The sequence below is a fragment of the Gopherus evgoodei genome, chromosome 1 (genome assembly GCF_007399415.2).
Source record: "Gopherus evgoodei ecotype Sinaloan lineage chromosome 1, rGopEvg1_v1.p, whole genome shotgun sequence".
Lineage (NCBI taxonomy): Eukaryota > Metazoa > Chordata > Testudines > Testudinidae > Gopherus > Gopherus evgoodei.
The window spans coordinates 164,060,798-164,088,726 of NC_044322.1; the positions used below are offsets into that span (position 1 = coordinate 164,060,798).

Genomic DNA, 27,929 nt, shown 5'->3' on the forward strand with positions numbered 1-27,929 from the left:
GAGCACATGGTCTAGTGATTTACTTATTTCTTACTAATGTTCATCTGTACACAGTTGACCTTTATAGGAACATTTTTTCCCCTTCATGCATTTCTGTTAGTAGCCCTTTAAAAATTTTGCAGCGCTAACTAGCCATCTCTCAAGGAGAGCAATTTTGTAACTAGTAGCTGCTGGATGTTTTTTTGTTCTCAGCTGGTAAGTACCTATTGTGTTTTTCTTAGCTTTCTTTCTTGCTGTTGATGAGGTAGTGTATTCTCATAATATGACAAAGGGTCTGAGTCAAAAAATCAATAAAATTTATATTGGAAGTTAAATACTGCTTTTGATGAGCATATTGTTGTATTTTGCTTTAGTCTTTTTTTTCAAATGTGCATGTGTCTTGTGTTTTAGTCAGAGTTGTGTTAAGGTATAGTATTGTGTAATATTAAGGGCTCTTTCTGAAATATATTAAGTCAATGGATAATATATTGTCATACGCTACATGGGCTCAGATCCCTCTATACATAATGGCATGAGTGAAATTGGAAAAGTTTTAGTTAACTCGGTATTTTTCCTGTAGTTCATACCCTTCAAGGAACTTTAATAATATTAGATTAAAGTGTATGAGTAAGAGCTTAAATAATGTTAGCTATTTTTTGGATAATATTTACATCCTGACTCAAAACTCATATGAAAAATTTCAGCTTAGGATGAATAAAACAGAAAATGTTTTATAATGAAAACAGCTACTGCGCCTTGAAAGATGCAAAGGCAATGGGTACTACTAGCATTAAAGGACTTCTTTGTGTATACTTTGTTCGAGATTAAAAAGTGTGAATGCAAAGTTTGTGTGCTAACTAGTTAATTGATTTTAGTTTAAATGGCTTTTACAGCACTCTTTCAGTGTGTCTACATTTACTGAATAGTTTGTAAAAATGTTAATGGTGCATGCTCAAAACATTTTGAACTCTTCTTTATTAGATCTATCCTTAAAACAGTCGGATTCTGCAGTGCGGGATATTCCCTGATTCCAAGTATGCTCTTTTCCTTAAAAATCCCATTGTTACCATTACTATCATGCAGTAACTATGATGTGAAAACAAAACCTAGTTCCTTTGCCACCCAGTGCAGCAGCTGGTAACTAACATTGGCCCTGATTCTACAATCCCTTATTCATATGAGCAATCATGACTCACATGAAATGACCTACAGAAGACAATACATGTACTGTACTTAAATGAAGAACTACAGGATTGGACTTGTAACTGATCCCAGAGATACATTGTAATCATGTGACTGCAGCACAAAGAAGGAAATAAATAGCAATGCTCATTTCAATTCCATTAGAAATTTAGGGGAAAGGAGAACATTAATGTTTCTCAAATGAAAAGTGAGAAATTTTATTTTCTAATCTGTATACACGTTTTTACAAAGGAGAGAAAACATTTAAAAACTTAAATTGATATTGTTCCAATAAATCTAATTTAATGCAATGGAATGTTTTATACCCTAATTCTGCAAGCAGTTATTCAAGCACATAACTTTAGGGACAAGAGTAGTCCTACTGATTTCAACTGAAATATTCACATACATAAAGTTAAGCACATGCATAAATCTTTGCAGAATCATGGCTGTACTCAAAATAAGACGGCAGTTAATTATTTTCATACATCTAGAAACTGTACAAAATATTTGTAAGACAAAGAGCAATACTCCAAGTGAGAAACTAGAGAACAACTAGGAAGAGAGATTTGAATTTGGAAGTTTGCGGGGGAGGGGTGCAATAAATAATCCTTTCAAAACCCTGCCTACATGTCAAAGTCTGTGATGGGAAGCAGATTTTAAAAGCTTCATCTAGAAAGGTGAACATGGCATAATGCTGTTAAAATGGCTTATGAAAGCAATTTGCAAGACTAAGCAGTAACTTAGTCACCCTGCATCTGAACACAAAATAAACTAGAGGATGTTCTGCTCTAAATCCAAACTTTATAGTGGATTTGTAATAAGCTATGCTAAAATTCCATCTTCAAACCCACTAAATTTTAGAAAAGTTTAGACTAGGATTTGAATTTAGCAGTTTGGACCCTTCTTAGATGTTCTCTTCTGCACATTTTTCATGCATCTAAGGTCCTTCTACAGCTATACCTCAGCATTTTTTTTTGTTGTTGTTTAAAATTCTCAAATACACCCTTTAATTCACTGTTAAATCATATTTTTATTATTCATGCTTTGGCACCTTTTCCTGATTAATGGCAGGGCTCTTTTCTGATTACTTAGGGAGCAGAACTTGTAGCAGTTTACAGGCAGAATCCCACATGATATAGTGGGACAATGGATATGAGTTTCTCATTTTACACATCTCACCAAAAAAATCTAATGTAGAGAGGTGTTGGGGGCATGTATATTTTCCCCATAATAAGGCATATATTTTCATCTTCCAACACAACATAAAATAGCATTTGTGCTGAGCACAGTGCAATGGTAACAGTGACATTAATGGTTTTAATACAGATGTTACTCCAGCCAGAGTGAGTTTGGGGACCACACAAAGCTCTGCAACTTAAAATTCTAAAAACTAAGGATTTTTGTTCCTGTAAGCCCCCCCAAAAGAAAACAAACCTTCCATGTTTGTTGCCATTTGCATCTCCCCACTATTTTTCACATGACAGCAAGATGATTCTCACATGAGCTTTAGATCTGTTTTTTGGTTTATATGATTTTTGCTAGTAAACACATTAGAGGCCATTTTTTGTTTCTTGATTTACGTGGTCCTCAGAGGCTGACTATGTTCATTATAAAGCTGACTTCCTTCCTCGTCATCTTCAGAATCAGAGTCGTCATTGTAGAAATGAATTGTGGCTTGTACTGGAAAACTGGCCAGAACCTTCTTTCCAATGTTGTGTAGGAACTTCTGGGATTTAGATTTGGGCAAATAAAGTCTAGTAAAGTAAAACAAAAAAAACCACTTATAAAAACCATGTAAAACTATTAGAATCCTTCCAGACTAATTGATTCAAGGCTTGTGTGTGAAGGCTACATTTTTTCCCTTCTTTGTGGAAGGGAGGCTCCTCTGCGTCCTTGATGGCTTCTCTCTCTCCTCTTCATCTCTCCATGCTTTAAACCATCCTTCAATCTAAAGGCCTTACTGAAGTAGTCCCATCTCTTCCCTGGTCAGTACTATTGGTGTTCGCAGTGACTATTTATCCCCAGTTACTTTTTTGGGAGGGAAAGGCCAAATATTGGGTAGCCAGAGGTCTCTATTTGACCAAGTGCTGCTCCTGAGAACATGACAAATGTGACTTTTCTAGAACTGTGCAGACTTGGTAGTCAGGGAGAGAATATGTTTGTTTGTTAATGGTGGTGGGGAGTTTGAAGAAGGGTGCTGGAAGGCTAGTTTAAGGCTGCGATCTGTTTTTGTGTGGGGTGGTTCTAGTGGTAAGATGTATCTCTCTGGGTAGAGGAGGAGAAGATATGTACCATTAGATACCTTGACTTTCAATTTCCTTTTCTGAGGGGATGTTAATTATGAAACCTTAACCCACAGTGGGGTAAATCTGGTCTGTCAGGATGACATTGGCTCTTTCTATGGCTTTCTAATGTCATGATTTAGCATGTAGCTTCAGATCCTGCTTACCTTGTGTGTCTTCTCAGGTGAATTACACTTTGCCACGGAAGAAATTTATTACTGAAGAATAAAAATACAAATTTCACTTTTCCTGGATCAACTTATAGGATTCATCTCACCTCACTGGATGCTGAAACCCCAAAGCTCCTTTTGAGCTAAAATTTCTCTGATCACCGTCCAGTTCAGACTGTAAAGACACATATGTGTAATTTAGAAACAGCTATACAAATTATCTAAGATTTTACAATTTTCTTGTAATGGCAAGAAAATGCAGTAATGTATATTAATTAAATCTCAGGTATTATAATATCAGACATCTGTAGAGTATAATTCCACTGAGTTAAATTTTCAAACTACTGTACTTAAACCTTCCCATCTAAATGAATAATTAAATATTTCAGGCTTTTGTTTTAAAGGGAACATTTATTTTAAATGATTACTATTATTATTACTTTGCTAATGTAGCACCTAATGGCCTCAGTCCATTGTGCTAGATGCTGAACAAACACACCAAGACATTTTTTTTGTGTTGGTTGGGTTCAGCTGGCAGCAATAACCTCTAAAATGGAGGACTCGAGCCGCATCACAATTTCTACTCCTACCCAAATGCAGACACTGTAGTGGAATACTAGGAGATGCTGCACTATTAGAGGTACTGTGAAGGAGATGTTAAACTGAAGTCCCTTTTACCCTGGTCCTGGAGAGGGAGCTGCTGAGTGAAATCAAAGATCCCACAGAATTTTTTCAAAATGAGGAAGGTACCACGGAAATTAGAGATGAAAAAGATATTTTGGATCATCTAGTCTGTATCCCTGTTCATAGAGAATAGTCTATGGATAGCTATTGCTGAACTTACCTACACAGGTTCTGATACTGCAATGACTAACTTGGTACTGCAAAGCTGTGATGGGTTGTACTGGGGAAGTCCTGCTGCTTTCCTGCACCCCACCCCAGGAAAAAGCAAGATAGAAGGAAAAGAACCTCAAAAGTGGTCCACCACTGCTGCCTAGAGAGGCCTTACTGGAGTAGCTATCTTGAAAACTAGAGAAACCTGGTTCTCCAAGGGCTAGAGACAGCTAGTCAGAACCCAGCAGGCTCAGATAAAAGGAGCTGCAGGAGCTTAGCATATCAGTTCCTGTCTGGGACCAAAGGAGGGAAAAAGTGGAGTCCTCTCTGGTCAAAGGAGAATGACAAGTAGCTAGAGGTTATTTCTGGCTGAATTTACACTGAAATTGCAGAGGAAGAAGAACCTGGGGATGTTGATCCTGAGATAGGCTGGAGATAAAGGTGGTGAGCAGTGTGTGGCTGCTGTGTATAGGGTGCCTGGGCTGGGTTCCTCTAGAGGCCTAGATAAAGTAGTGTAAATCCCAAGAAGGGGACAGGCCTTGTTTAGGAGCTAAAATACAGGACTGAATTTAAAGGGCCCAGAGGTAGGGGTGAAGGCCCTAGTGAGGGGAAATAGACTGTTTAATTATTAGACTTTTAATATGCCAGAAAGGATTTATTTGGACACTGTGACTTGACTGGAGGGTCAAGACATTGACAACCCACCCAGGGTGGCTGGCAGCCTGCACGGGACACCAGAAGCAAGAAAAGGACTGTAGTACCAAACCCAGCTGCTCAACAGGTGAGTGCCCCTTTACAAAAACATTCTGAGGGCACTATGAAAGATTAAAGTCAGTGAAGCAAAATGTAGATAAAAACTTTGCTTTGAATTTGTATTTGAAAGCCCCTATACAGCTCACAATTCTGTCCTGGATCAATGAATCCATTGCCCTATTTTACCCCTTATATGTGTACGACCTCAAGTGTTGTACAAAGAAAATCAAGATTTACTGCAGATTTCATCAATACGTAGTTACTGAATGTTTACATATAATGAAGTCTAAACCTTCATTACAGCAAAATTGTCACAAAATAATTTTCACTCTTGCTTCCTATTATCATGGCTTTTTTGGAAAAAACAACTCCTTTTGGGCTCAGGATTTCAGTGCTTGTTCACAAATATAAAACTGTAATCTACAAATATAGTCTTTTCTATGGAGGACAGGCATTTGGTGATTGTCTCTAGAAATATTCACTCAAAGTCAAGGAAAAAGAAAGACATTTTCTCCACTGGATACTATACTGTTGAGAAATATGACAGTCCTTCCACAACAAGGCAGAATGCCTTGTCCGTACTGAAAACCTGTGACCTAAAACTTAATCTGGGTCTTATTAAAAGGATGGTCGGAATCTAAGATGGTGTCCTGTTTGATGGAGACTTTGAAAGGGATCTTGTTATGCTGGCTAAACACGCAAAAGAGCATATTTGTACTGATTTGCTGGGGGCTCTGAAAAACAAGATATGTCTGCATAGGAGTTTAATCTGCATCTTTTTGCTGCACATCAGGGAATACACAGTATGCAAGCTGCAGTAGTAGCATGCACATGAGATGGTATGCCCTCTGTCAATGTGCATCATTGTGTTCACATGGCAGTGATTTGCTGAGAACTGAAGGCATGACATCCTTGGAGGGTATCCCATGCTCCTTTGCTCTGCTGCTGAGAAAAGTCCATTGTGGTTTTTTTCTTGCTGCACATTGTGGGATGCAAAGCAGAAGCCAGGGAATTCAACTTTAATAAAGGAAAAACCCCATGATTCATCTGTCTTTGCCCTGTTCTTACTTTATGTGTAGGCCAGCGCCATTTTAGAATTGCTGTCAGCCAGCTCTGTCCCAACAATGCTCCATGCCACTATTCTGGCAACCTCAAATATACAGAGGCTGCTTGATGTGTATTTCAGCACTCAACACTGAATGAATCAGTGTTGGACTTCACCAGCAGCACTACAGAGCAGACAATGTGGTGGCAGCAGCTCTTCCAGCAACAGAAGAATCTTCAGCAGCAACGGAACCAGGATGGGGATGAGGAAGACACCAAGCAACTGATAGTAGAGGACTGTGATGTTGCACTTGATAATGATTTTATAAAAATATGCTAATGAGTGAATATAATGTAACTGGAATATGTTTCATACAAAAGGTCTCTTGCAAGGTATCATTACAAAGCTTACAATCTACTGAGTGGTGGCCATCCTATTTGTATAAATGTATCACTCTTGTATCTGAAACCAGAAACATGAAATGTATCTCTGAGGGCCTACTGTAATTATGCAAAGTGTGGACCATTAATGGTTGTTTGAAATCTTGATGGCTCTCATCAACCAGGACAATTGACTGTGGATGGCTCTGTTTGCAGGCAAGGAGGAGGAGTGAAGGCTTGGGGTCTTACAATGACATGTGATCATGTCACCTGAACTGGAATTCATCTTTAACCTAGTGCTTTTCCATTGAGAAGTGGCAGGGGGGAGGGAACCCAGAGGGACAAAGGATTCCTGCCTTATGCAAAAGATACATAAATGGGTGGAACAGAACAAAGACGAGCCATCATGAAGAATCCCCTAGCTACCACCTGAGCTGGAACGAGAGCTGTACCAGAAGAAAGAATTATGTTCAGGCCTGGAAGGTGTCCAGTCTGAGGAAAAAACTTACTGAAGCATCTCTAAGAAGGAGATTATCTGTATTTAGTTTGATTAGACATAGATTTGTGCGTTTTATTTTATTTTGCTTGGTGACTTACTTTGTTCTGTCTGTTACTACTTGGAACTACTTAAATCCTACTTTCTGTATTTAATAAAATCACTTTTTACTTATTAATTAACTCAGAGTGTGTGTTAATACCTGGATGGGCAAACAGCTGTGCATATCTCTCTATCAGTGTTATAGAGGGCGAACAATTTATGAGTTTACTCTGCATAAGCTTTATACAGGTAAAATGGATTTATTTGGGTTTAGACCCCATTGGGAGTTGGGCATCTGAGTGTTAAAGACAAGAACACTTCGGTTAGCTGCTTTCAGGTAAGCCTACAGCTGTTAGGCGACGTGATTCAGACCTGGGTCTGGGTTTGCAGCAGGTTAGCAAGTCTGGCTCAAACCAAGCAGGGCACTGAAATCTTAAGCTGACAGGGCAGAAAGGCAGGGAGACAGGTAGTCTTGGCACATCAGGTGGCAGCTCTCAAGGGGGGTTCTGTGATCCAACCCATCACAAGGACCATTCCTGGAGCAGCTTCACAGTGTGCAGTGCTGTTTCTGGGCTCAGGAAACTAGCGTGGATTGGTAGGAAATGATTGTTCTGCAGACGTGGGATGACCAGCAATGGTGAGAGAATTTCAGGATGGGGAAGACAACCTTTCTGGAGATATGTGCTGCACTAGCCCTGGAGCTTCAGTGGCAGCATACCAATATGCTTACCCAAGAGTATGGGGCACTGCAGGTAGCAATTGCCATCTGGACACTGGACACCCCCAAATGCTACTGCTCCATAGCAAACCAATTTTGGTGTGGAAAGATCGACCATTGCGGTCATTGTCATGCAGGTGTATGTCATGGAGAATTTCAGGATGGGGAAGACAACCTTTCTGGAGATATGTGCTGCACTAGCCCTGGAGCTTCAGTGGCAGCATACCAATATGCTTACCCAAGAGTTTGGGGCACTGCAGGTAGCAATTGCCATCTGGACACTGGACACCCCCAAATATTACTGCTCCATAGCAAACCAATTTTGGTGTGGGAAGATCGACCATTGCGGTCATTGTCATGCAGATGCCATGGAAAAGGTACTGTTGCACTATGTTAAAAAGCTTGGTAATTCTCAGGAGGTTATTGATGGCTTTGCATGCATGAGGTTCCCAGACTGTATTGGGCAATTGATGGGACCCATATGCCTATTAGCCCCATCAGGGCTCAGAATTCATAAGCAGAAAAGAGTATTTCTCCATGGTGCGCCAAGGGCTTGTCAAAAACCATGGCAGGCTTATGGACACAAATGCTGGGTTGTCTGGAAGAGTCCACACGAAGCTAGGATATTTTGGAACTCTGCTCTATTAAAATTAATGGAGAAAGGACTGTTTGCCCCAGCAACACTGTGGACTTTTATTGATGTGCACATTGCTTTGGTCATCCTGTGAGACCCAGCTTATTCTCTGCTTCCCTCGTTAATGAAGCCATTCACAGACCACTTGGACACAAGGAAGAAACTGTTTAACTACTGCTTCAGTAGCTGCAGAACAGAAGCTGAGTAGACATCTGAAAGTGAAATGGTGCTGTTGGAGAAGTAGATGGGAAGCTGCAGAAAAGCATCCTGGCGATCATAGCAGCAATGGTTGTATTTTGCACTATATTTGTGAGAGTAAGCTAGTGGTGGATGAGAGGCTGAGGTGCAGAAACTTGCTCAGCTGCTTCAGCACCCAACAAGGTGTCCAATACAGAACCCAAACAGCCAAGGTAAATGCTGTCAGGGCTGCCTATTGCTCTTATTTTGAGTCTCAAGCCTGAAACTGTAGCTGTAAATAAAGCTTTAAACCTGTGAAGGGTGTGGCATTAGTTTCATTTCAACATTGTTTATGGGTGTTGGAAGTGCAACATTGTGGCAATACCTATTGCACCCTGCGTTGTTGCCTACATGTGTTTGTAAAACCTTATGAATCAGTGCAAACAACTATTTTCCATGTAAAATGAACTGCTGGTTCCTCATTGCTGTAATAATGAATTTTTAATTTCATAATCTGTTATGTAACAGAAGTGAAGGTTCAACTGAAACAAAAATGACAAATGGCTTTTAATTATTAAACAACATGTTAAAAACAAAACCGTTTCATTGAACCACCAGTGAAACAAAACAGTGCACTGCCAGGCACAACACAATGGGCTGAGGAGTTTAAAGTCACTGGCAAGTATAGATCTTGACTCTGGCTCTTCTGGTTTATGGCTTTCTGGGATAGAGGGCCAAAGCTCAAAGATACCAGGGGCAATAGAGGGCTCAAAAGGGCTGAGGTCCATTTGCCGCTGTTCTTGATGGTCTGGAAGGAGGAATGGCCTCTGGGAGAGGGGAGGGGAGTTGTTCTCGTAGTCTGTATTGTCCAGGGGCTGCATAACATGGCTGGGTGGTGGTTTGCAGTATTGCATTGCCTGCTGCCCTAACAGTAACGTGCTGCAACAGAGCATCAGGGCTTTTTATTGCCTCCAGGAGCTCTTCGTCCCTGTATCTCTTTCCATACTGTTCTTTGCCACTGCAGTGATCTCCCTGGAAAGGGCCTTGCTGGATTCCTCTTAGTCTTCAGATACTGCCTCTACCTCTCTGCATTTTTTGGATTTTTTTTGTTTCTGGGATGCTGTAATAATGTCCATGAACATTTCATCACAAGTTTTCTGTTTTATGCCCCTCAGGTTTGCCAACCATTCTGTCATTGATAAGGACTTGAAACAAGTCCCCTGCTGGATTTTTTCCCTTTTGTCCCTTGTCTTTAATGTAGGTGCTCCTGAGCTTTTCACTACCTATCTGGTCCTGTTTGGCATCCCAATTGTGCCACCTTCTCATTGACATCTATCTAGCAATGTCCACAAAAAAGGTTTTTATTACAGTGGCTGGTCACAAGAGCTTCCTGCACTAATACTTTGCGTCAGGTGGTGATGAGCTCCAAGGTCTTGGTTAGGCTCCAACTGGCTGCTCAAGGCATAGTGGAGGCTTCTGGAGTATTATTACAGCTATTGTGGTAAACTGGAATCCAGGAGTGAATGGACAAAATCTGTCTGTGTGCCAGCTTTTAAATGTGTAGGGACATGCAGTCAACTTCATCCCAGAGCAGGGGAGGGCACAGAGGTAAACAGACATGTCAGCAATGGTTGCCTGCAAAGCACCATGGGATAGGTGTTAAAAGACTACCAAAGCAGCGCATAGCATCACTGCATGCACATGAACAATACTAGACTAACTTGCTTTGCAGCAAAGATAGTTGAGTTTGCAATGGGTCTCCAGAGTTCATGCACTACAGTTAGTTGTGTTGTGCATACGCAAGAGTTTTCAAAGTGAATTAACTCGAAAGTGGCAGATTAGTTGCCCCACCCCTGTGTAGACAAACCTGTAACATAATGTGGTGCATCTAACAAGTATTGTCAAACTTGTACTCTTTTCTTCTTCTTTAAAATCTATAAAGATGGCCTGAAATGTTTGTGTGTTTTTTCTGCTAGTTTTTGATATTAATAATCCAGATCTATGGAATAATCCATGAAGATTAGAGAACTAAATAAAAACTTTCACTCTGGACTCCTGTTAAGCATTTTAAAGGGAAAGATGTCCCTAGCCTCTGTTTGTCAGAGGGTGGAGATGGATGGCAGGAGAGAGATCACTTGATCATTACCTGTTAGGTTATAATAAATAATAATAATAATTGGAGATATAACAATTGCCTAGAACTGGAAGGGACCTTGAAAGGTCATTGAGTCTAGCCCTCTGCTTTCACTAGCAGGACCAAATATTAACTTTTGCCCCAGATGCCTATGTGGCCACCTCAAGGATTGAGCTCATAACCTTGGGTTTAGCAGGCCAATGCTCAAACCACTGAGCTATCCTGCCCCCCTTCAGTCCCTCTGGGGCACCTGGCACTGGCCACTATCAGCAGACAGGATATTGGGCTGGATGGACCTTTGGTCTGACCTGGTCTGGCCGTTTTTATGTTCTTATGTTCACTGTCTAAATTATTGAAGAAGATATTGAACAGAACCAGACCCAGAACTGATACCTGCAGGGCCCAACTTAATATGCCCTTCCAGCTTGACTGTGAACGACTGATTACTCTCTGGGAATGGTTTTCCAACCAGTTATGCACCCATCTTATAGTTGCTCCATCTAGGTTGTATTTTCCTAGTTTGTTTATGAGGTCATGTGAGACAGTATCAAAAGTCGTACTGACGTCAAGATACACCACATTTAATCCCACCCCACCCCATCCACAAGGCTTGTTACCCTGTCAAAGTAATGATTTGTTCTTGAATAATCCATTGTGCTTGTTACTTATCACCTTATTATCTTCTAAGTGTTTGCAAATTGATTGCTTAATTATTTGCTCCATTATCTTTCTGGGTACTGAAGTTAAGATGATTGGTCTGTAATTCCCTAGGTTGTCCTTATTTCCCTTTTTATAGATTGGCACTATATTTGCCCTTTTTCAGTCCTCTGGAATCTCTCCTGTTTTCCAGGACTTTTCAAATATAATTGCTAATGGTTCAAATATCTTCTTACTCAGCTCCTTGAGTATTCTAGGATGTATTTCATCAGGCCCTGGTGACTTGAAGACATTTAACTTGTCTAAGTAATTTTTAACTTGTTCTTTCCCTTTTTTAGCTTCTGATCCTACCTCATTTTCAAGGACATTCACTGGGTCATTTAGCACTCCTGCCATTTCCACATTTGCTGTTTATTGTCTCCCCCCACCCAAGTAATGGGCTACCCTGTCCTTACTCTTCCTCTTGGTTCTAATGTATTTATAGAATTTTTTCCTGTTACCCTTTGTGTTCCTAGCTAGTATAATCTTGTTTTGTGCCTTGCCTTTCTAATTTTGTTTATATCCATCCTTTGTTATTTGACCTAGTTTCCACTTTTTGTAGGACTCTTTTTGAGTTTCAGATCATTGAAGATCTCCTGGTTAAACAATGATAGGGAAAATAACACCCCCCCCCCCCGTTTTGTTAGATAAGCTTTGCCATTGTTTTGTAGTTTAATGAACTTTGAAATTGTTTTTGCGGGCCCCTGTGTGTAGGATCCGGACTTTAACTAAACAATGCTAAATAACGACAGTTTGTTTGTTGGATCCCGAGGCCTGCATATGGGTTTATCAGCATACTAAGCATTAAGGTATGAAGAAATGGGGTATGACACACTGACAAAAAAAGAAACTGGGAGGAGGACAGAAAGTCCCTTGAGTGCCAGTTCAGCTTTAGGCAAGTATAGTATAGCAAATATTGCTTACTTAGGTAACTGTAAGGAGGGGTCACAGAATGACTAGCGCAAGCACTGCCAGAACACATGAAACATGTTGAAATAGCTTGCTGTAAGAAGGGGTCACAGAATGACCAGCGCAATCACTGCCAGAACACATGAAACATGTTGAAATAGCTTGCTGATTTGCAATATTGTATATAGTAATGGCTTTTGCAATATGTAATTGCAATTAAGGGGGGTTATAAAACAGTCAGCATAATTGCAAAAGAACAATAACAGGAAATACCCCAAACTGAACTAACAGTAAAATAACCTGCTGATTTGCAATATTAATTTACCAGAAAAGGCAAATAACTTGTATAATCAATATGACGTTTTGCGGTTTTAACCTTTATAAGCTTGGTAAAAATTGTAAAGAGGAGCAGCCTACCTCTTGCATGGGGTTACGCTGTCTCTCCCTGTATGCATACCTGTAATCTTGTAGTCTTGTTATAGCAATAAAGGTGCCTCAGGCTGTCTGATCCAAAACCAACCGTATGGTCAATTTTCCACGACAATTTGGTGCCGTGACTCAGATTCCACGGATGACTTCCCTGGACCGAAGGAACGCGGATGGTTTCCTCCCACACCCGGGCCCGTCCGAGAGGTAAGAGACCTTTTGAAATCTCTGTTGGGGTCTGGGAGAGGACTCATCCGTAGGCTCTGGCTGGGGTAAGTCACCAGCTGGATTTGAACTTTTATCTGCCAGACAGGCCTGACGCCCTTTCAGGGATCTTGATGGGTCCAGATACTGATCTGGGACCTGGTTGTTCTCCCCGGGGAAATGTCACTAAAGGTAACGTCGTGGTAGCTGGCAGCCCACAGACCGTGCTCCTTTTGGTCCGGAGAGTCCTGATCAGCTCTTGAGCTAATATGCCCTGGGAGTTGATCGGGGGTCCCCTTCCTACCAGGATTGGTGGGGACCCGGGTTTTGAGTTTTCTTGCCATGACCACTATGTCAAGAACATGCCTGTGTGCGTGAGAGCCGAGCGGCCTGTGTGAGTGACAGCTGTGGGAAGATGCCCTGAGTCTCCTGCAAAGTGAAAGCTCGTGACCAGGAGTGTCTCGAAAGCAAGCCCTACAGCTGAGCTTGGAAGGACTGTGAAGCTTCCCAGCTGGCAGGCCTTGGTAAGTGGCTATCCAGCTGAGGTGCATGCATGTTTCCCCGTCCTTTTTCCCTTCCCCTTCCATGACCTATGACCCTGTGACCACTCTTCGAGTACTGTCTTTTAAAGGACCGCAGGGTCCCTTTCTTTGCCTTCCAGAGCCATAAGCTCCCTTCCCTTCTCAGAGAGAGGGGGAGCCCCCAGGAAAACCGCACCGCTGACTCATTAGCTCCAGAGGCACCGTTGGCTTAAAGGCTGGTGCTCTGGGCAAGGGAAAAGGCGTGCGGGGACCACAGATTTTCTTATAGGTTCGCCCCCCCTTACCTCTTTCCCTTGTAGGTCTCCCGCCGTGGTGCAGGTCCATGGAAACCTACCCCTTTGCCCCGGCCAAGGGCAGGAAAAGAGGCAATTGGTGTTAGAACCGTGGCAATCCAAGTAAGCATTCCCTTGTGTGTGTGGCTTGAGTGAAAGTGGGCTGAAGTAAGAATGGGGACTGATGGATCCAAAGGCATCTCAGTCCCACCAAGAGGCATGCCTGCTGCATATGTGTATGTACGTTATAGTCCGTTGACATGTAAATATTTACAGAAATGAAATTGGTATACTAGGGATGATCCAAAATTACAGTTTCCACTGGAAGGGAGTTTCGACCTTGACAGGATTGTGTGCCTGCGAGGTGCACTTCTTGCCAACGCCATACCACAGGGGCAGTTCAATGCGTATCTTAATTGGCATGATGAGACAGTAAAACAGCACCAGGAATTCCAAATAAGGGGTCTGAAGGACTCCCAAGAGAAGTTAAAATTTAAACTTAAAAAAAAAACTCAGAAAAATCTAGTCTGTGCCCAGGAAACTCAGAAAAAGCTAGTCCGTGTCCAGGGACTGTCAGGCCAGTCTGCAGCTGGTCCGGGAGCCCCTCTTTGGGGAGCGGTGGCCTCTAGGCTGCTGCCATTATCCACACCAGATAATTTAAATAACTTATTTATGAAATATAAACAATGGCCCCCACCGGTAGCCATTAATGAAGGGGAAGGTCAAGATACCTCTCACCCTCCCATAGTTGCAGTCGTTAACCGGAAAGGTAAGAATTTAGAGGGTATTTTAGCTGCGGCACAACACTTTTATAGGCAACTGGAAAGGGAAAAGGAGAAGACGGAGTCTAAGCTTATGGCTCTGCACATTCAAACCATGCAGGACACTAGTAAAAGGTTGCCCAAACAGAGACAGGTACCGGGGATGAAAAGGGTGAAGCCCCTGGTAAGCCTCCCACCTAAACCCGGTGCCTGCTTTTCGTGCGGGCTAGTAGGACACTGGAAGAATAAATGCCCTCGTAAAAAATGCTGCGCCTACTGTAAGCAGGAAGGCCATCTTATAAAAAACTGTCCCTCACGACCTCCTAAGCATTTTTCTCATCCTGGGGGAGTTTCACACCAGCCTTTTTTTTTTTTTTTTTAATTGTCAGCCAGTCGATCAAACTGGCCCTTCAGTTCTTGTATAATAAACGGAGTGCCCACCTCTTGCTTAATAGATATTGAAGCTTTGCGTTCTGCTCTTAGGGTGCAGGATTTCCCTTCAGCACTCTTTCCTCAGAAGTTATTACTGCCATTGGTGTGGGAAATACCCCCATTCCCCACCCTGTTTCCTCTCCTTTGTCAGTCTCAATCGGCCCTCTCACTGAGTACTATGCGTTTCTCCTCAGTCCTTGCTCCCCTGCTAGTCTGTTGGGAAGGGATTTGCTGTGTAAATTAAATTGCACTAGATATTACTCCCCAAAAGGGGTGTTTCTGGAAGTGCCTAATCCTGTGCAGAAAAGTTTTAGCCCTGCTACAAAAGGAGCAAGCTCCTGTGGGGGACACCAACTCCAGCCCTTCCTCGTTGCAACAGGAACTGCTGGTTAAGGCCTCTCCCTCCCTGTGGGCATTGTGAGCTGATCATGCTAGCCAAAATGGGCACATTGGGTCTGCCCAACTGGCTGAAATTTGTCTGAACTCAGCAAGACCACTTCCCAAAAATATAGTACAACCCTCTCTCAAACTATACCAAAGAAGAAATTTTATTGTGCTGTTTATGCTATTGCTCTCCCTATTCTACTTGTTGTTTGAAGCCCTGTTATTATTTTCTTATAATGTACCGGTGCTGAGGGGTTGCTATTGCCTCAAGGACAAATTGTATTAAGTCCGAACATAGAGGAAACATTAATTATTAGACAAAATGCATCTAGATATAATGTTTATATGTAAATAGGCGTGCATAAATAGTTAAAAGGGGGGGTTAGTCAAAAAGCCCACTCTCCTTGTTAAATTGGTAGTAAAATAATGCCTGTGACCATAAAAAAAAATAATACAGCAAGAAAAAGGATTGAGCCCAAACAAAACAAACGGCAACCGCAGTTTGAGGAAGTTAGGGAAAAAAAGGAAAAAAAAAGTTAACTCTGTAGTTATTGAACAAAATTAAGCAGTAAAACTAAGTACCAATATACTTTTACCAGAACACAAAACTAAACAAAAACCATCAAAGTTATGGCTGCAACAGGGCAGTCAAGGCCAGGAGAATGGTAAAAGACTTAAATCTGTTTTGGTAACAAATAGCAGATAGAAACTGTAGTAAGTACCCCACATAAGCCTTAAGGTGGCTCTGTGTAATCAACAGTCATGTTGCCAAAGGGAAGCCAAAATAAATTGTGTTTTTTCCATTTTAAATCAACATGTATTCAGAGGTAAAAGTTAAGAAGGTAAAAACCATTAAAACTTGACCTGCCTATAAAATAAATACAGGAAATTATGGGAAATAATTTGAGTAATTCCTCAGTTTTGCCTACATTCAGCAAAAGTATTTGTAAAAATAATTTTATTCAAATGTTTAAATGTTGTAATTGCAAAACTTGACCTTAGACAAGGTCACAGACCCCATCCCTTGGATATCAGAGGCTAATGAGGCTTTCACTCAGGTTAAACAAATCTGGCCCAAGCATTAGCACTGAGCCTCCCTAATTATAAGAAAACCCTTTACTCTCTATTGTCATGAAAAGGAAGGGATGGCCCTGGGGTCCTCCCGCCTCTTTGGACCCAGTAGCTAATGGCTTGGATCATGGCTCAACAATATTGTAAATATTGTAATTCTTGCCCTATTTGTCTGGCACACAACAGCAGAAAGCCAGTCTGGACTAGACCGGCAGCTCATCTCACTCCATGGGGACCCTTTGTAGGTATTCAGATTGACTTTATAAACATGCCAAAATGCTGCTCTTATAAGTATGTATTAGTGTGCGTCTGTATGTATTCTGGATGGCTTGAAGCCTACCCTTGCGCAAAAGCCGATTCCATTACAGTTGCCAAGAAACTGTTAAAGGATTTCATTCCCCGGTTCGGATTACCTGTCCTTATCAACAGTGACAGAGGCACCCACTTTACAGGCCAAGTCATGCAGCAAATCATTGTTACCTGGCAAGGAGGGACTTGTGGGGTGTACTCCTGGGAATGTGGGACAAACTGGGTTTTGTGTTTCATTCCCCCAAGCAGCTACCTGTAAGTATGGCCAGGTACCGTATCCGTGTCAAGTGCTCCCTGAATTATTAAATACACCTAGCCCTCTCCTCCAACTACTCCCCTGCCCCCGCCCCATCATTCCCGTGCCCTGGTCCTGACCCAAAAGGACATCCCAAACAGCACTCCTGTGCCTTGGCCCCATTCCAATTTTAGCATGGGCATTACCTCTAACATTTTACAATGGGCCAGGCCATACCCTTCTGGCGATCTGTTTTCTTATTGCTCGACTAGGTTATTTTTTTCAGTCCAAGGCCTCATTTATAAACGGGTGGTCGAATGGGAAACTTCTGGAGCCGTGTATATCAGCTTTGTAAACATAACTACTGACCCCCATGCTCGACCCGTTAAGACCCTTTACTTTGTACATAATTGGCAAAAAGATGTGGATACAATGCTAATTCCTGGCCTGTGTTCCACCCTTGATGAATGAGGTCCCTTTTGCTTCTTAATTACCCAAGTAACCAAATTTGCCGTAAATACCTGAAGATTCTGCCCTTCTACAGTGTCCTTCGGCTGTAAAGAAACCTTTCCCCTGACTGAAAATATAACCTGCACCCTAATTCAATATACCCCCGCACATACAACTAATATAATCGCATCCAAACAGGGCATTCAAGTCCTCAGACAGCAGTTATGGTATGAAGCTACAAATATAGGGGATTCTGCAGGGTTTAAATGGACCATACTTAATGCTACTTTGGGAACTATTAGGGTTTCCTTACCCTTAACTCACTTCCAAATTGCTGCTACCTACCCTAATTGTTCTCAAGGAGCTGCCTTCAGGTTACTACAGCAATAGGCTTGAAGCCACTCATCTCGAAAGAAAAGAGATATCACCGATACTCTATGGAAAGGGGCTAACAGTGCTGCCTCGGCTTGAAATATCTATAAGGCCCAACAGCATAAAAATAAATTAGGACAGTTAGAAAGGGCCGCAGGACTTATTTCCAGGGTATAGGTAACTAGGGTCCGGGCTGGGGTAGGTAAATTACATGTGATCTCCACCCTTAGTGTCTTTACCCAGGATTTGCTCAAACAGATGATTATTCGCACTACAGAGGCTGGGAAGGCATTGCAGTGGGACCATGCTTGCTCCGAGGTACAGGATTTCCTTAATGTTCAGCTAGCCTCCATTCAAGAAGACCTCAAGCACCAAACCTGGCCCACTGCCCTCACAAATGCCTTGGGCATGCCGTCTGATTTATGGTCATGAAAACACACTTAAAAGTTTTCGGGGTGGAATTGCTGGCTGTCATAAACAGATAGCTAAGGGTTAATGTTCTTTTACCTGTAAAGGGTTAACAAAGGGAACCAAACACCTGACCAGAGGACCAATCAGAAAACAAGATTTTTCAAATGTCAAGGGAGGGAAGTTGTTGGGTGGGTGTTCTTTGTCTCGGTTCGGTGACCCTCTCAGCTCTGAGAGTGATCTCCCTATCTCCAAGTTTTCTAATCTTCTGTTTCCAAGTTGTACGTACAAGGATAGTAAGACAATAGGTTTATATTGTTTTTTTGTATTTACATGTGTGTAGATGCTGGAATGTGTTAAATTGTATTCTTTTTGGATAAGGCTGTTTATTCATTTTTTCTTTTAAGCAATTGACCCTGTATATTGTCACCTTGATACAGAGACCATTTTATGTCTTTTCCTTTCTTTTTATGTAAAGCTTTCTTTTTAAGACCTGTGGATTGTTTTTTTAGTGGGGGCTCAAGGGGATTGAGTCTGCAGCTCACCAGGGAATTGGTGGGAGGAAGAAAACAGCGGGGAAGAGAGAATCTCTTTGTATTAGATTTACTAAGCCTGAATTTACATAACGTCTGGGTGAGGGGAGAGAAATATTTGATTTCTCGGTGTGGTGTTTCAAGGACTTGAAGCAGGGAATCTCCTAGAGTACCCAGGGTGGGGAAATCTGGGAGGAGGTAAAGAGGGGGAAGGGAAGTGGGTTATTTCCCTTTGTGGTGAGGCTCAGGGCATCTGAGTCTTAGGGTCCCCCAGGGAAGGTTTGGGGGAGACCACAGTGAGCCAGACACTGGAATCTTCTGGCTGGTGGCAGCGATATCAGATCCAAGCTGGTAATTAAGTTTGGAAGTTTCATGCTAGCTTCTCATGTTCTGAACTCTAAGGTTCAGATCTGAGTAGGAAAGTTATGACACTGGCGCTCACAGAGTTCCTTCCAGGCTTATGGCCCTGTGAAAGGAGTGTGGGCCCCCACGTACCAAATCCTCTCAGGCCCTTGGGAAGGTTGTATGTGGGACTGGGCGGTCCACCGGAACATATGGGAAATAAAACCACCCCACGGCCCTAATCGATTCCTTATTGGTGCCACGGAAATAACGCCTGATCTTTGGATAGGGCTCGGTAACCTGGGGACTTTTGGGCCTTTAGAACCTCCTCAGTTCCAGTGCATTAGAAAGCTTAACCCGGGGGAAATCGTTACCATTCATAAGCACATTTGTTGAAAAGGTAGTGGACACATAACAACCATTGCCTCCCAACCTCTTATCCAGGCCAACAATAGCTGTGTTCATGTTAACTCATCTGTTTTACGAGATGTGGCCTTTAATCTGAACACGACCATAAGCACTCATGTTATTTATTGGCCTGCGGACAAGACGTAGCAGGCTTCCCTATCGTTCCATATCCCTTTCAATTGGACCGCTCTGATACCCAATCATTTCCATTCCTTGGTGTCCCTCCTCCCGGAGGTCCAGCAAATTTCCCAATTGCAAGAACAAGTCCATCTTCTCAAAAACGTGTACCAAACCAAACTTAATGCCTTCCAAACGGCCCATAAAAGTTACAACTGTTTGAAATGGATTTTCTGTGTTCTATTACTAAAGCCCTCCAAGCCCCCCATACCCATCAGTATATACTATGGGGCTTGTTGGGGGGAGGGTTATTATTAGGGTTATTATTAAATGTTTGCTTTTGCTATTGTTGCTGCAAAACATGTTGTTCCCACCCTGCACCTGCTTTGTATACCCAAACCCATCAGGTGGCCCTTGTCCCCTTGGAGGAATTAGAGCCTTGGCAACCCAATTCCCCGACATATAAAGTGGAATCACCCTATAAGACTGAATTTGTAAACTCTGAGATCAGAAATTTAATGAACATCCAAGTTTAAGTATTTGATGCAAAAGGCATCAAAAGGAGGGAATGATAGGGAACATAACCCCCTCCCCGCTCCCGTTTTGTTAGATAAACTTTGCCATTGTTTTATAGTTAAATGAACTTTGCAATTGTTTTTGCAGGCCCCTGTGTGTAGGCTCCGGGCTTTAACTAAACAATGCTAAATAATGACAGTTTGTTTGTTGGATCCCGAGGCCTGAATATGGGTTTATCAGCATACTAAGCATTAAAGTATGAAGAAATGGGGTATGACACACTGACAAAAAAAGAAACTGGGAGGAGGACAGAAAGTCCCTTGAGTGCCAGTTCAGCTTTAGGCAAGTATAGTGTAGCAAATATTGCTCACTTAGGTAACTGTAAGGAGGGGTCACAGAATGACCAGCGCAAGCACTGCCAGAACACATGAAACATGTTGAAATAGCTTGCTTTAAGGAGAGGTCACAGAATGACCAGCGCAATCACTGCCAGAACACATGAAACATGTTGAAATAGCTTGCTGATTTGCAATATTGTATATGGTAATGGCTTTTGCAATATGTAATTGCAATTAAGGGGGGTTATAAAACAGTCAGCATAATTGCAAAAGAACAATAACAGGAAATACCCCAAACTGAACTAACAGTAAAATAACCTGCTGATTTGCAATATTAATTTACCAGAAAAGGCAAATAACTTGTGTAATCAATATGACGTTTTGCAGTTTTAACCTTTATAAGCTTGGTAAAAATTGTAAAGAGGAGCAGCCTACCTCTTGCATGGGGTTACACTGTCTCTCCCTGTATGCATACTTGTAATCTTGTAGTCTTGTTATAGCAATAAAGGTGCCTCAGGCTGTCTGATCCAAAACCAACCGTGTGGTCAATTTTCCACGACAACAAGGATGGTCTCTTGACATACTTTCTATTTTTCCTACGCACATTTAAATAATGTGTATAGCATCTTGTAATATTTTGAATACTTAAATTATTTTCGGTATTAAAATGTTCTAGTATTTCTTTGACCTACATTTTATATGATCTTCCCTTTGAAGTGTGTATTAATTTTGTCAGAACCCATATATCACACATTCTTTAAACCAAGAGTAAATAATTTATCAGAAGCATTCAGGGGATGAAGCAGTTAATTGCACATCTAAATCAGGTGCCCTTATATGCCACCACATTTTCACTATTAAATTTAACTTTGTTTGTAAGTGTGACTTAATGTGTAACATTTTTCAATACTTTAATAGACTTCTCTGGCATACGCAACGGTAGACAGTGTTGGAAAATGATATATATGTATTTCAGGTGTAGGAAAACCTGTATGTTTTGTGATATATGAGGAAAAGTATATTATCCGTAGGGCTTCATGTCTCACGGAGGCCACGGACGCCATGGATTCCATGAATTTCCACAACCTCCATGATTTCTGCAGCAGCCAGTGTCGCTGACCCCTGGGCCGCCCAAGCAGCTGGCCTGAGGCTTCTGCTGGAGCGCTTCTGCAGCCAGTTGCTCAGTTGGCCCTGCAGCCAGCCATGCCAGCCACTGGTGGAGCGGCCCCAGAGCTAGCCGCACCAGCCGCTGCTCAGGTGGCCCCAGGGACCGCCTGAGCAGTGGTCCCGGGGCAGACGGAGCAGCCACTACTCACTGGCCCCCGGCAGTGGTCCTGGGGTTGCTGGAGCAGCAGAGAAGGGGGGGAAGGGGGCAGCCCTGGGGGTGGCTGGAGCAGGTGCTTCTTGGCGGCTCCCAGCCGCTGGTGCCGCTGGCCCCCTGGGACACCCCCTCAAGGAGCAGGTCCCCAGCCACTCCCCCCCCCCCCAGCAGTGACACCACATCCTCACTAAGATTTAGTCAGGGCAAATTATGGTAAGTCATGGACAAGTCATGGGCTGTGAATTTTTGTTTGTTGCCTGTGACCTGTCCATGACTTTTACTAAAAATACCCATGACAGTTGCCTTAATGATGAGACAACTAAAGATTGCATTGTAATGCATGTGCACTAAGGGACTGAGTTAAGATTGCTTGTGTAATCTTTATGTTGCCAATTTTCCATTCCTTAGTGTTTTGCTGTGCAATTTTCACTTTCTCAATGTGGTTTTTGTATGGAATTTCCTGTTTCTTTTATGAAAGGAAGAGGGAAAAATATAGCTACTTCACTCTTCGGGACTCAAAGCTCTGTTGATGTAGCATGGGCAATTTCCATAATATAGAATTACTTGGCTAGACACCAACAGAACATCTTGCCTCATGCACCTGAGGAAGCTCATAGGTAGATGTTATTCTTCTGCAAATATAGGAATTCTGTAGCTGAGGAAGTTTGCTTAAGTCTATTAGAATGGGCCTTCCCCCTTGCTACCCAGCCCCCCACCTTATAAAGTAGTCAAGAATCTTCCTCAGCTATTGTGCACCTGGTAAAGAGTGCCAAAGTGGGGCTCTTTTCCTTCATTCCTCATTAGGTCCCCAACTGTGGAGACTCCTGGTTTAATGGGGGAGCTTGGATGGGCCCTGCAGCAGAAAAGAGAGGGAGTTGGGAGGTTCTGGACAACAAGGGAAACATTACTATTAAATCTAGCTGTTTGAAATGTGTGTATATTTTTTAACAGTACAGGCTCCTAGCAATTAACATGGATGAACTTCATACATTCAGTGAATAAATTGGTGGGACCCAGGCACAGCTGAAAACCTCATGTATAGGTTGCATAAAGCATTCTATACAGATATGATTTTTTTCAATGTAAAGAATATTACAGCTGCCTGATCCCAGAAACTTTTAATTCCTCCAACTTGCTCAGTCTCTCTGTAACTTCTAGCAACTTTATTCCTCAAGTTCTCACTGCTAGTTCTGAGTATCCATAGATGCAGATGTGCTAAGGAGTGTTGGGTAGGAGACCCACTCATCTGATGGGTACCTGCCAGCAAAGCTTAGAACTCTACTGTGTAGGTACATTCTTCTGTAAGCCTGCTGGAGTTGCCTCCTTGACTCTCATCCAGGAGCCATCCAAAGGTTGGGTCAGCAACAGCCTCCAACTTTAAAAGTCCCACAAAAAGGGAAGAAAAGGTGCTCCACACCTTAGAATGTAGGGGAATCGCTATGAGCAGTGGCCCTCATAAGATGTACATTGTGGATAGCTGTAGCCTTAGCTAGCTATGCCTTCAGTAACTTTTTAGATACATAGCTATGGATCTGATCCTGCAAACACTTATGCATGTGAGTACTACCATTGAAGTCAATAGGATTATTCACATGCTTAAAGTTGAGCATGTGCATAAATGTTAGAAGGATTGGAACCTACATTACATTTATTAACACCTTCCTTGGAGCTATGTACTTTGAACTAAAAAAAACTATCACCAGACTATTAAGAAGTACTTTTGAATAAAGACTATTTTTATACCACATTTCAACTTTCTTCCCCTATCTGTTTTAGCTGTAGCACTGTCCAAAAAAAAATCACTTTTTTTGTTCAAAAACTTTCTCACTCTCATTCACAGTTAGGCAGAGACCAAAAATTAAACCTTCAGCCTGAGAGGTTATTTTAATGGTGGTAAAATGGAAATTGTTGTTTAACATTAACTATTGTGCTTCCTTTCACATCTGCTATCATATCCCAGGTCCTGTTTTTACAGACAATAACAGAGACTTATAAAGAACATACCTCAAACTGTTGTTCTATTTTTATTAGGGCGATCAAGCGATTAATCACACTGTTAAACAATACTAGAACACCATTTATTTAAATATTTTTTATGTTTTCTACATTTTCAAATATTTTGATTTCAATTACAACACAGAATACAAAGTGTACAGTGCTGACTTTATAATTATTTTTTTTGACAAATCTTTGTGATGTAAAAAAACCCAAAAGAAATAGTATTTTTCAATTCACCTAATACAATTTCTGTAATTAAATCTCCTTTAACATGAAAGTTGAATTTACAAATATAGAATTATACTTCATTCAAAAATAAAGAAAAAAATTTAGCGCCTACAGGTCCACTTATTCAGCCAATCACTAAGACAAACAAGTTTGTTTACACGTGCAGGAGACAATGCTGCCCGCTTCTTATTTACAATGTCACTTGAAAGTGAGAACAGACGTTCACATGGCACTGTTCTAGCCAGCGCTGCAAGATATCTACGTGCCAGATGCGCTAAAAATTCACAAGTCCCTTCATCAGGGGCGAAAGTAAAACAGAGCTCTTACTGGTATGGGCCCAGCTCTGTCTCCCCTCCGATCCCCTCCGCCTAGGGTGGAAGGGAAGGGGCTCAGGTCAGCATCCCCCAGCCTGTCCATCCGTGCTGCCTGGCCTGCACCACTTGGGGCTCCAGCGGTGATTTAAAGGGCCCGGCAGGGCTGCCGATGGGCGGCACAAAAGGGACAGTGACGTTAAAGTGCTGCTGTGGCAGCGCTTTAAAGTCAGCAGTACGGGCTGGTACTGGCGGCTACTTTTTACTGGTACGCCGTACCAGCCTGTGCCACCTTACTTTCACCCCTGCCCTTCATGCTTCAGCCACCATTCCAGGGGACAGGCATCCATGCTGATGACGGGTTCTGCTCAATATGATCCAAAGCAGTGCAGCACTGCTTTGTATTCACTTTCGACATCTGAGTCAGATGCCACCAGCAGAAGGTTGATTTTCTTTTTTGATGGTTCGGGTTCTGTAGTTTCCGCATTGGAGTGTTGCTCTTTTAAGACTTCTGAGAGCGTGCTCCACACCTCATCCCTCTCAGATTTTGGATGGCATTTCAGATTCTTAAATCTTGAGTCAAGTGCTGTAGCTATCTTTAGAAATTTCACATTGGTATCTTCTTTGCATTTTGTCAAATCTGCAGTGAAAGTGTTCTTAAAACGAACAACATGTGCTGGGTCATCATCCGAGACTTCTATAATATGAAATACATGGCAGAATGCAGGTAAAACAGAGCACAAAACATACAATTCCCCCTCAAGGAGTTCAGTCAAAATTTAATTACCACATTCTTTTTTTAACAAGCATCATCAGCATGGAAGCATGTCCTCTGGAATGGTGGCCGAAGCATGAAGGGGCATACGAATGTTTAGCACATCTGGCACATAAATACCTTGCAATGCCAGCTACAAAAGTGCCATGTGAATTCCTGTTCTCACTTTCAGGTGACACTGTGAATAAAAAGCTGGTAGTGTTATCTCCCATAAATGTAAACAAACTTGTTTGTCTTAGCAATTGGCTGAACAAGAAGAAGGACTGAATGGACTCATAGGCTCTAAAGTTTTACATTGTTTTGTTTTTGAGTGCAGTTATGTAACAAAAATATCTATGTTTGTAAATTGCACTTTCACAATAAAGAGATTGCACTATAGTACTTCTATGAGGTGAATTGCAATACTATTTCTTTTATCATTTTTACAGTGCAAATATTTGTAATAAAAATATTAAGTGATCACTGTGCACTTTGTATTCTGTATTGTAATAGAAATCAATATATTTGAAAATGCAGAAAAATATCCAAAAATTATTAATAGATTTCAATTGTTATTCTATTGTTTAACAATGCAATTAAAATTTTATTAGTTTATTGCATGAGTTAACTGCGAATAATCAACAGCCCTAATTTTTATAATGAGAAAATTGGCCTCCTATGTTCTCCTAGTTTTGACTTTTTTTTTTAAACACATTTGGTTTTCTTTGAAGATTTTTTCCAGAACTTAACCTTACCATTCCTTGACGTCCCAGTTCAGCATCTCTTGCTGTGAGAATCCAGGGTCTCCATAATGTAGGGTTGCTGAAAGTTTAATGAAGGACAACATACTCTCATAGGTAATTCTTTATGATAATAGGCACATTTCAGTGCAATGAGTTACCTTCATTACATGCTATCTGTGCCTTTGAAATAAGTTTATTCTTGTCTCAACACGCTGATGTGGGTAAATGTGATTTCAGTGGCAGATATTATTCTGCCCATGGGCTTCTCTATGTGCTGTCAATTTACATGCACTAAAATTAATATCAAAGGAAAGTCTGAACTGGATAAATAGTTACTCCCACATATTAGCTATTAGTACAATATTAATTGATTTCACAATCCAAGGAGCTCACAAAGAAATTGCACGTAAATCAATGTTTAGAATATTTAATTTCTAGAATATACTTAACTTCTTATGAATCTTATTATTCATGAAATAAATTAGGCAGTTTATTGAATTATACTATCCCAATTCCTCAGTGACATGAGGAAGAACTCTGAAGCTTGTCCCTTCCACTAACAGATGTTATTCCAACAGAAATTACCTCGCCTACCTTGTCTCTCTGACATCCCAAATAGGTATTCCTAATTAAAGTGGATTACACCTTGCTTTGCATGATCAACTTTTTTTGGTTTTTGCTTATCTTTTGATCATAGGATGGCTGATCTATTTTTGTTAAGTTAGCAATCTATTGCATTAAAGTGATGCTGCTGACTTGAAATCTAATCAATTTAATAAAAATGTAAGCAGTTTCAGGTACTACACCAGCCTCTTTCTCCCCTCTAATAATTTTTTAGTTTTACAATCACATTTACCTATTTTTAAATGTCTTTTCTCTCCTCTGTTTCTAAATACCCACACAAAGGGGAAAGAGTGAAACTGATTATACTCTAACTGCTGTCAAACACTCAAAGGAAATAAACTGAAAAAACAGTTCTTATCTTTCAGTTAACGCAACCTTATTTGTAACTAGAGCTGAATGAAAAAATTATCATTTGGAAACCTTCTTCAAATAAAAAGGACAATTTTTTTGCAAAAATAAAAATTCTGATCAGCTCTGTAATATGTTTTTAACATGTAAAAATAGGAGATAAAACAGAGAAGTGTTTTAATTTTTTTTAAGCTGATAGTTCTTTATGGTGGAGTCTGTTTCCAATCAGCTATTTGAGGTCACATTGATTATGGGCAATGTGCATTTAAAGTCTAAACAATGAGACAGGCTAGCTATTTAAATTACTTTGTTCTGTTGCCAAAGGAAGTGGTATGGATCCCACAGTGTCGTTTAGCAGGTGCTGTTATTTTAATGAAAAATTTTGTCAATAGTTAGAGAGAACACTGAATTTCTTCTCCAGGGACTGAATGCCTGCCTTTATGCAAGTCCTGTCTTTGCCCATTGTAGCTACATTATAGTATTCCTGCTAGAGATTTTTAAAACTGGGTTGTTGAAGAAGCATTTCTTCTTTCCTCTCTCTTACCTTTCTGGCTGCTCTCTTGGATGGAGAGAATGTGGCTGGATATCTCTGGCAGAGTGACAGATCTGAGTCACTGTAGCCTGGAACAAGAATTTAGCAGCTGCAGCCTCCATAGTGCTTGCCTGTCTGGTGTTTTGTGTTCCTGTGCCTGGCTGGCTACTTCTCTAGGCATTTCAGCTCCTCCTTTATTGCAGCCACTCAAGAGTACTTATCTAAAACAAGCAAGCCTTCAGGTAAGCGGAGGGAGATGGCCTTAATGAGTTTCCCTCTGTCTCCTCCAACTATTTCAAAGTTTTTCCTGTTGTCATGGTGTTCTATGGAGAGTGTAATAAATACAGTACTTTAGTTTACTTTAATCAGCACATTATAGTGGAAATAACCTAAACTGTTTATCTTTCTGCCTTTGTTGTACTGCATCTTTTTACCTATTTTTGTTTTATGTGAAGTACACATATATGAATATATGAATTTGTGTGTAAATAAAAATTAAGTATGAAAATCTTCAGC

The 27,929-nt window shown here is 41.4% G+C and overlaps 1 protein-coding gene across 1 annotated transcript; it reads right to left on the minus strand.

Annotated features, from left to right (window-relative positions):
* Positions 1 to 27,640, minus strand: RIPPLY3 (ripply transcriptional repressor 3). The gene is made up of 4 exons (XM_030577957.1): positions 27,426 to 27,640; positions 25,922 to 25,988; positions 3,724 to 3,791; positions 1 to 2,918 (listed from the first exon to the last, which is right to left on the minus strand). The coding sequence occupies exons 1-4, from the start codon at positions 27,533 to 27,535 to the stop codon at positions 2,741 to 2,743; spliced, it is 423 nt and encodes a 140-aa protein (XP_030433817.1). The 5' UTR covers positions 27,536 to 27,640; the 3' UTR covers positions 1 to 2,740.
* Positions 27,641 to 27,929: the final 289 nt, after the last annotated feature.